Consider the following 10039-nt stretch of genomic DNA (forward strand, 5'->3'; position numbering starts at 1 on the left):
TTGTCCAGCATTCTGGTGTTACAGCAACTGCTCTTGGGAACATTTTGTTTGTCATCCTAAACACTGTTTCTGAATACTGTGGGATTTTCTTGCATACTGTATAATGTATGCATGCTTTTCAACATAGCTTTACCTTCTTCCTTCTTTGGTAATTTAAAATCAGGATGAAGGGAGCTGGTAATCTGTGAAGCATTCCAGAATCTCAGTGTGAGGTTAACGACTAAGGTTGAGTGGAAATGTAGGGAAAGGCTAGCTAGGATGTGCAGGGTGAGGCTAGTCCTGTACAGCAGCAGCCAGAATGCTGCTTTGGTGGGTAATTTCATATTTTTTTAGGTCATTATTAGCAGGTCTTTTTTTATTTGGGTTCTGTTAGTGGGGGTTTTTTTGTTGTTTTGATCTTTTGAGTTTTCTTTGCTCGGTGAATTGGCTGTCAGTTGGGAAGATCTCTCTTCAATAGAAATGTTGAGGCATTGTTGCTGAGCGTAGTTAGGACTGCTCACTTTTTGCTATGGTTCTAGGGTTTTTATGTGTTTGTGCTGGTGTGCCAATTAAAATAAATGCCTTTGTGTGTTTTACTGATGTAAAATAGTTTCTACAGAGCAAACTGGAAAAAGAATGATAAGTTGGTTCATTTGAGAGGCCCTGTAACATGCTCAGCAGTGTTTAGGTCTTCTCTGATTTCATCTGAATTCCCTACTGCAAATATTTGTGTGTCAGAAGCACCAGTGGGTGTTGGTTTCAGCAAGTGGTGCTGATCCTGGGTGCAGTCCCTGAAGTTGCCACTGTGACAGGAGATTGATGGTCAGCAAGGCAGCTGCTGCATTGAAGGACCCTGAGAACTGTGGAGGAGCCAAAGGTGAAGTAATGGCAGCTCAGGGATAACACTTTGCTCCAGGAAGGACTTGAAAGTTGACCTCCCCACCCAATAAGTGGTAATCTTTGCTCATCTTCTGCACCCTAAAATGTGGCAGCATTTACATATTTACTGGAATTGCAGGCAGCCTGAGGTAGCCATCAGCTGAAGGGTGCGGGTGGAAGTGTCCGTGCTTGTCTGTCAGTTCTTGCAAGGGATTTCAGCTCCAATTCTTACACAATTTTTGGCGTTTCAGGAGATCAGTGTGAGTTTGTTTAGATGCAGTGTACGTAGTAACTAATGGTGATCACAGGCAGCCACTCTCTACTGGGAGAAGTGAAACCAGGAGAAGCCTTTCCTTTTGGTCAGTTTCTTTTTTTTTTTTTTTCCCCTCTCTGTTCTCGCATAGTAGTTAGGTCCAGTGTGGGATCCACTTTGGGTCTTATAGCTATTATTGGCATAATAAAGGCCAGAAAGGTCTCTAAACAAATAGTCACTAAAAGAAAATTCCTGTGAATGTAAGCAGTGAAAAGGCTAAGCCAGGCTTTCCTGTGTTTCCTGAGCGTCGTATGCCAGGACAGTTAAAGTAGGATCTTGCATGCTGTTAGAAAACCCATTCACCACAGACATCTTTCTTTCAAGATCTCCTTGAGATCTCTTCATTCCTTCTCCAGATGTTGCTCAACTTGAGATGACAGTTTTACCATATTGGGCAAAGCAGTGGTTTGTTTTGTTTTGAGAATCTGACATGTGAGCAGTGGGTGGACTGGTCACTGTTTCGGCATCCCCAGTGGTGGAATGCATATGTGGACAATCAGATCACTTAGAGGAAGAGGAGAGTTTGCTGACATCCTTATCCACATTCCAAGGCATGCCTTTCATCTGCGCATCTTCACCACTGTGCCAGAAGGAAAAGTGAGGGTAATTAATAGTCTACCATTTTTAAGGACAAAGATTGAGGGACTTCTGCTGCCTGCATCCCCTGTGTGGTCTGTTAATTCTTCTGAGTTTGGGTATATGAGGTACCTGCGCAGCTACAGTGCTGCAGATGATGCAGCCAAGTTTCAGTGGTTTGGTACTCAGGTACTCAGGCTTAAGTCCTGTTCTGTATTGTTTTTGGTGGGGGTTTTTTGGGGGGTTTTTTGCTTCTTTTTTTTTTTTTTTTGGTTTTTTTTTTCACACAGTTATTCAAGAATATGCATTTGTGGTGTGTGGCTTGTCCATACTAGTGAAATATAAAAGACAAATGCATGCTGCCGCATTGCTCAGCAGCAATATGTTGATTTATATTGCTTAAGGAAATAACCTAAATTTTTTTTTTATACTTCTTGCAGTAGGAGCCAGAGCTGTTTAACCAAACTTGGAAAATTCCCCTGGATGACAGCAATAAAACTAATCAGAGGAAAGTATTAATGTCAAAGTGGTTAATGTGGTTGTCTCACCACTTTATTTAAAAGAGACTATTTGATTTGTAAGAAGATCCTTACTAACAATTTTATTGGGTGTTCTTTATTAAATAGAAGGCACTTGTCCATTTGTTTCTCAGGAGCATTGATGGTTTATCTTGTTCATTCTTAAGTGCCCCTTTCAGTGCATCTGGTTCCTTCATATCCCATTTTAAGAATTACATGGTAATCAAATTGTCTATGTGTGTACGTATGTGCTGTGTAAAGAATTGGCCTAATTTTACAGAGAAGTTATTGAAAGTGGTTATTCTGATAATTGCAGGCATTAAAAACTGGATATATTAGAGTGTTTTGGTCTTATTTAAAGTTCACAGAGGTTATACAAGCTTTTTTTAAAAATCGGCTTTTATTTGTCTTAAAAATATAAAAAAGTCATAAATACCATCTCTCAAATATATAAAAACATAAATTACACAAAAGTTTTTCTGGGTTCTGAAAATGGTTTTTTTTTGAACACATATTAAATAAGTTTATTATCTGAATAGTACCATTAGAAAGGAAATAAAATACATAATTTGATTAAATTATTTCTAAATATTGAAAATATAAATAAATATTAAAAACTAATAAATATCTTAAATACAATAAATACATTCCCATTTCCTTCTAGGAACTTATATAGATGCAAATCATTGTTACTATTTCTAGTTCTTAAAACAGAACAACACTGTTATCTGCCACCTGACAGATCTGTAACAAAAGGATTGTGCTTGAACTAAAACATTCAAACACTGAAACTCCTGGTGTTTTTCAAATAGCGCACGGCCCTCACTGTCTTCTCCATAAATGAAGTAAAATCTCTGAGGATGAGATGGATGGTAATTTTCTCTGTCCAGGCCTTAGTGGACTGCAGCTTTGTGCGGAGGGATTCCTGGGTAGCTGCATCTGGGATGATCACTTCTTCAGGATTGATCACCTGTGAAAAACACAATATTGGGGGGCCTTGGTTAAAACACTGTCACTGAGCCTGTTGGAGAGCGTCGCTTTGTATTTTCCCAGCCTGCTGCATATCCACTTTTACTGTACTGCAGACAGCAGCCCTCCCTGAGACCCGTGCTTTCCTCCAGCCCTGTTTCTGTGGAGAGGTGTGAGGAATGCTGTTGCCTGCTACAACTGCTGCGTAGGAATCTCTGGGCTATATGGTTTTAGTTTGAATGCAGCCTCAGGCATTGCAGTCCAACAGGCTCTGAGCTGATCAATACACCCCTCCTGCTTTTTGGCAGTCACATGGTGGGTTAGGTAGGGAGATGCTGATCATGGTTTGTCCTAACCTGCACTGCTTCATCCTGAGTCATAAGTCAGTCATCGGCTGACATTGGAGTACTCTCACATTTTGTAACGGATTAACAAGTTTCCAAAGATGTCAGACTTGTTTAGCTTCTTAATTCTTACTTTCCAGGCATTTAGTCACATGTGATACAAGTGCCACCAACTTTCACTGATATGTGAGAGCATAACTACAAGATGAGTAAAAGTTATTTATCTAATGAGTTATTTATCTAATGCTGATTCACAGCACTATGCACCAAGTACCTAAAGGCCCTTGAAGAACTTGTCCCAAGAAGTGGGACTAATGAAAACAGGAGTTACATACCCAAATCATGGAGCTGATTTAGGTGATTTGGAGTCCAAAGTTCTAGCAAGTATCTGCTTAATCCTGTGTTTAGGATCTCTCCTATCCTTTAACAAGTGGTGAAAAGATGCAAGCCTCCTTCTGGAACATCTTTTTTGTGAAATATAAGAAATATTCTTCCTATCCAGACTACTTGAGAGTGTGTTCTCATCACACCCCCTTTTCCTGGCATGCCCAGCTCCTTATTCTGCTCTGTTAAAGCTTGTATCTGGATATCCAGACAGGTATCATGCTGCTGGATCTATTTAACCACAAGTGATGGATTCTGGCTTTGCTGTCCTTGCCTTAAATAGCAGATTTTTCTCTCACAAAGAAAAATTTCCAATGTGAAGATCAAGGTCTTTTCTCAAAAACTCCCCAGTTCCTACAGGTGCAGGTTTTGCTTTTGATCACTTTAATTCTGTGTTTAATTCTGCCTGTTTTGATTACCTTGGTCAAAAAAAAAAATCCAAAGCCTCCAGCCCAATGAACCTAGTCTCTCCCAGTTACGAAACAAACTTTGCAAACTCGTGTATCAAGCTGGAATCCAGTAATCAGTTACTGTCTTAGGACTATTATTCTTAGCTAGCACAGTATGAAAAAATGCAGTTCAGCTTCCTTTCACAGAAAGAATGATGGGCATAAGTAAATATGTTAGGAAAGGTATGGCAAACACAAAATACACAATAAGCTTTTCACATGCCAAAAATTGCCTGGAAGGAAATAATGCCCCAAGACTTCTGCAGTCCTAACCTGGGTGATTTTTAATCAGGTAAATGCTTTCCCCAAAGACAAAATGAAGCGTTCATATTAAGGATTATTAAAATGAGCAAGAACTACAGGAATTAAGTACATTTTTGAAGTGTGATCTTTCAAAGCTCTCCAAAACTTGAAAAATATGTCAGAAATTAATAGCATTTTAGTTTACCAAATGAAGAGAGAAATTGGTATTTTGTGAAAGATTTTTTGCCAGCAAAATATGTGTTTCTTAGTAGGGAGCTATCTGATATATTGACAGCAGTATCTCAAGATGCCATACAGCTTGGCTTAAAAGTTTGGTTTGGAGAGTTTTAAAGATAAATAAAACGCTTGGCCTTTTTTTCTTTTTTTTTTTTTTTTTTTTTTTTAAGTGGGCTTTTAAAAAAAGTTGCTGACTTTTACTTCTCAGTGCGTTCCAACATTAATATGGACTGAATTGCAGTTTGGCAGTTATAAACAAGCTCTCTGAGAAATCATATTTCTATCAGCCAGTTTAGTATATTTGTTCTTAAAACAATGATGCATTTAAAGTTGGTTTGGAAATTTATAACTAAACAACAGAAAGTAGGAAGAAGAGTTGTTTCTTTAAGAAAAGAAAGCAAAACTTGGTAAAACCTCTAAGTCATAAGGCTAAGATCTGAGCATAAGGAACTGTCACCTGTTTTTTCAAGGAACTGAAACATAGCATCCTCTATTTCACATAGCATCTTCTATTTCTGACTTCACATCAGTATTAAGCCACAAAAATCATCAGAAGAAATTTAAAACCAACTCACCATCTGTCTTATGGTACGTGCCAGGTGTTCTGTACTATAGGATAGCAATTCAACATTTTGGTTTTCACTAGTAAAAGTTTCTTGTATGTATTTGAGGTATGTCTGAAATGTGTAAAGCCCGCTGGAGATTTTTCTCAAGCACTTATCCTGAAATGAGAGAAAGGTGAGAAAGTCACTTAGAGTTCAAAGTGCCTTGATCTCAATGCTGTGTGCAGGTTAGCAGATGATGCTCTTATAGTGTGGAGGTCTGGCCAAAGCCGGCTAGAGCCGGTACAAATCTTTAGGTCAACTTCCACAGTTCTTTTGAGCAGGCAAAACCTGCCCCAGGTAGACAGGATTAGATAGGAAAGGAGAGCTGTTCCTTGCCTCATTAAAGCCGGCGAGTAGACACCCATCTTCCTCCGTCACCTTGGGGAGGTTGAGGTTGTTGTGGAGGAGCATTTCCATGCTGTTCTGGCAGACCGTAAACTTCTTGCACATCTGGGGAGAGACACGGAGAAGTTTGATCGCACCTTGTCAGGAGGCAGCCGCGGCCGGGCCAGGCGTGTGTGCGAGCCCGCGGTGCGGCCGTACCCACCTCGTCCTGCAGCTGTGCCGCCTGGTCGCGCAGCAGCCCCGCCAGCCGCAGGCTGTCGGGCAGCGCCGCCCGCCGCGCCGCCGCCTCTTCCAGCTCGGCCTCCCCCGAGGAGTCTGCGTTGGGCAGCGGGGCGGCGGCGGCCCGAGGCACCAGCAGCAGCAGCAGCAGCGGCGGCGGCAGCAGCAGCGCGGCGCGGAGGGCGGGCGGCCGGCGGCGGCCGGCGAGGGCACGGTCGCAGCCACAGTCCCGGGGAAACTTCATGGTGCGGCTGCTTCTCGGCTCTGGTCCTGGCCCCTTCTCGTCGGGGAGGCTGGCGGGTTGAATGAGCTCCGGGCATCCCTGAACGTGTATTTATTGAGGGGGCTTCGAGATTATTCATGGCCTTGGGAAAATCCGGCATGAGAACATGGGGGTGTGTGCTCATGGAGCGCGCCCGGCTTGACAGGGCTGCTCGAGAGCCGGGATTGTGAAACGGGCCGGTGGGGGGGGCAGCCGAAGGCGGCCGGTGGGAACATGAAGTAATCGTGCTCCGTAACTCCTTGAGGGCCGGGCTGCCCCCCGCACCCACCGCCGCCTCACCTGCCCCGCTGGGTCCCGGCCGGGGCTGGAGCCCCCCGGTCCGGCTTTGCTCGGAGCCTGCCAGCTCCAGCCGCACAAAAACTCCTGGAAATTATACGTGCATACCTGCCTATATACACACATACTTTATATACGCGATACACTTCCGTGTATTTTGATATTTTAACGTGGTTTAACGTTTTGTGGATTTTGTATGGTGTATATTTATCTCTGTATTTTAGCTATTTTTATTATTTGTATATGTGAAACTAAACACCCCGGTTTAGGTGCTGGGTAGTACAAGTCGCAAGTTGCCTCTTTCTGAGTGAACTACAAGTGGGTAGGATTAAATACATCAAATGCTTTAAATGGACCAAAGCCAGCTCCTGCGGGAGGGTGGCTGCAGGAAATGCCACGAAGTTCCCTGTTATCTGCTGCCTTATCTCTTTCCGCCTACCTGGTAGCTGTTGCAGGAATTTTAACCTTTCAGGGGGACACTTCACCCAGGGCAAGTGTGCCTGTTGGGATCAGTCTTGTAGAATGCAGGCTGAATCAAACTGTTTAAGGCATGCTGACATTGAACTTGTGGAATGTCATTTTGGCCAAATTGCCTTTTTTTTTTTTTTTTTTTTGTAGTATGAAGTTGGTTATGTTTTCTCACATAAGGAAGACCAGAGTTTGCATTGGGAACTCCTAACAGGAGAGTACAGAGTTGGGAGAACAGAACATGGGGCAGAAACTGAAAAATATCCCAAATACTTTCACTTCATTTTCTCTGAACAGCCTGAAAAGAGAGCCTCAGGAAAGAAGTAGGGTACTACTGTTTTTTATTTAATGTCTCTTTCTGCTAGTAGCAGAAAAGCAGCTGTGGTAATTTTGTCCAGTGGAGAGATATTAGAGCTGGAATGCAAGTGTGAGAGAGCAGTTTTCAACAGCAGCAATCCATCTCTGCCCAGGTCCCCGAGTGCGGCAGGGGGGATATTGCCAGAACAGTATTTGCTGTAATGTCAGGTCTGTGGCAATAGGCATAGAAGAAAGCACGCCAATAGCAGTACATTTGATTATTATCAATGAAAATATCTGACTGAAATGTGCTAATGGATTAAAACAGCCAGGTCAGATGAGCTCAAAGCCTGGTATTTGCTTTTGGATAACCATCAGAGGCAGATACCTCAGGAAGGGAACTCCTGCCTACCCCTTTTTCCACTTGCAATAGCACATGGATGTACGTCTCAGGGATTTCCTTCCGCTGCTGCCTGGCGACTCATAGGCTGTTCCCCACAGGCAGTCAAACTTTTCCTTTACCTAACCTAAGTGAAAATACTATTCTTAAAATGAAGAAAGCTTGGTAGAAGGCTGTGTTTCCTTAATAATATATTTTCAGCAAGCATTCTGTAATTTAGTCTTTTCTGTAGCTCTGTAATTCTTGATTTTGTAAACTTATTTTATAAGTTTCTCATTGTGTTGTGAAAGTCTCTATTCCTTAGAAATTTTCAGAGAACATTTTTGTGCTGATCACTGTTATGTGGTCTTGCTGATGTGTGTAGTTGCATCTGCAGAGCGAAATAAAAGCAAGTTTCAACTGTTCCTCATCTAAAAGTCTCTAAGCCTTCAGTTACTGTTTTCTCATTTTGGGGTTTTGTTTACTTTTTTTATATGAATGTCCATGTGACTTTTCAGAAGTACAAAGTATACTTACATGCTCCAGTGAAAGCTGCTCATTAATGGCTTAGAAACTCCATTTGATAATCTAGGACAAAGCATAGCATTCAAAGGAAGAAGGAACTGGACTTTACACAATAGCATTAGAATACTTCTATTGCTTTGGACAATTTCTTATGGAAAAAACACTTATTTAATTGGTACTGTACATAGAAGAAATAGTTTTGCACTGATCTATCTGTAATAATGGTTAAATTTTGGGGAGGGTTTAAAGGAGATCCTCACTGTATTACTAGTTAGTTGGCACTGTACTACACTGAATTACACTGACTCATCAGTAGTCATGTTGTTCAAAATTTAGTAAGCCCTGAACAAACAGCACTTGCTTATGAGTTACCTACAGATCAGGAGATCCTGGTACTTAAAATGTAGGAGTATTATTACTGAGACTCTGAGGCATCGTTTCTAGATGCCCAGGAATTTCTTTTTTGCATAGCATCTTTGTAGTACTGTAGATTACTGTTCTTGCATCCTTTTATTTCTATTGCATTTCATCTCACTGTACAAATTTTTTTTCTTTTCATTTATACTGTCAACAAGATGGCTGCATCCTTCTATGTAAAAACTTCCTAAGGTGGGATTTCAGAAATTCTCAATGTTCAAACAACTTTTTCTTCTGTCTGAGAAATGAGCACTACTACTGCACATTTCTGTAGGAGCAGAGAGACCATTTCTGAACGTTGTAAAAAAATCTGTCCTCTCCGATTGTCACACATGAAAATTGTTCCCGGTTCCAGTCGAGGTTATAGCCAATCCAGGATCATCCCATGTGTGTTTTCTAGGATCACTGTGCAACTCACTGACCCATTCTGGAAAAGGTTCTTTTTCTTCTAGAATTGCTCTTCCTGGGAGCAAGTCTGTGCCCTTGATAACCTGGGAGAGTTGCAGAAGGGACCCTATTTTCAGGTAGGTGATACCAACGTGGAAATGCTATTGCCACTGAATAATTCAACAAACTACAGAGCTGTCATGGTCAAAGCTTGTCTCCCCTCTTCTGTCAGCCATCAGGCACATGTCTACCAGGAGCCCCACATTGGCAGCAGCAGGAGACCTTGCTTGTTAAGTGTTGAGTAAAATATAAATGGCATTCCTACATGGAAAAATAAGGTCTTTCAATGAAGTGGAATTACTAGGGCGCAGTAAGTTCCACTCCAATCTGTGTATTTGGTTTGACTGTCTTTTTCTTTCTAATAATCTCCACTATTTTACAGTAGTAAGAAAACCAGTAATGTTTATTTGGGGGTTAGGACTTAAAATAGTACTGTTGGTAGTAAGAGAAGAAATACAACTGAAAATGTGGTGTTTATCTATACAAGTGTGAGATTGTGTGTGGAAGAAAATGCCAATTGTCAGAAGTGGGATCATGACAATCACTAAGCAAATAAGTTCCAAATATTTTGAATGAGGAGGAAAGATGATGTCTGGTTCCCCTGACATATTTTTGGTTGAATTCCTCAAAGCTTGTTACAAGGGAACTCAAATTCCTACAGATCTTGTAAAGAGTGTCAGAGTTCTTTGTAATGTCAAACCAAGCTGCCCTGTGCTGTATTTGAAGTGAACAGGTTGAGCAGGTCAGTAATACCCTGTGTTCATGTTTCTCATAAGCAAACATTGCTTTGACAAGCTGCATGTCACCAATGAGCGCTGGTGCACTTGACTAACGGCCCATTGCTTTTGTGGCTTGGCAAGTTCTTTTCTTCTCTGTTGGTTGTTTGC

At 41.6% G+C, this 10039-nt stretch overlaps 1 protein-coding gene across 1 annotated transcript; it reads right to left on the reverse strand.

Annotated features, from left to right (window-relative positions):
- Positions 1–2667: 2667 nt before the first annotated feature.
- On the reverse strand, positions 2668–8871 carry IL6 (interleukin 6). The gene is made up of 4 exons (XM_068209028.1): positions 6044–8871; positions 5833–5946; positions 5467–5613; positions 2668–3235 (listed from the first exon to the last, which is right to left on the reverse strand). The coding sequence occupies exons 1-4, from the start codon at positions 6302–6304 to the stop codon at positions 3044–3046; spliced, it is 714 nt and encodes a 237-aa protein (XP_068065129.1). The 5' UTR covers positions 6305–8871; the 3' UTR covers positions 2668–3043.
- Positions 8872–10039: the final 1168 nt, after the last annotated feature.

Source organism: Anomalospiza imberbis, chromosome 1 (genome assembly GCF_031753505.1).
Source record: "Anomalospiza imberbis isolate Cuckoo-Finch-1a 21T00152 chromosome 1, ASM3175350v1, whole genome shotgun sequence".
Taxonomy (NCBI): Eukaryota; Metazoa; Chordata; class Aves; order Passeriformes; family Viduidae; genus Anomalospiza; species Anomalospiza imberbis.

Excerpts from the sequence above, each read along its gene's own strand:
- IL6 (XM_068209028.1), bottom strand. The coding sequence starts at position 6,304 with ATGAAGTTTCCCCGGGACTGTGGCTGCGACCGTGCCCTCGCCGGCCGC. Across the intron at positions 5,947-6,043 it reads CGGCACAGCTGCAGGACGAG|ATGTGCAAGAAGTTTACGGT; the intron begins GTGGGTACGGCC and ends GTCTCTCCCCAG. Across the intron at positions 3,236-5,466 it reads CACGTACCATAAGACAGATG|GTGATCAATCCTGAAGAAGT; the intron begins GTGAGTTGGTTT and ends TGTTTTTCACAG.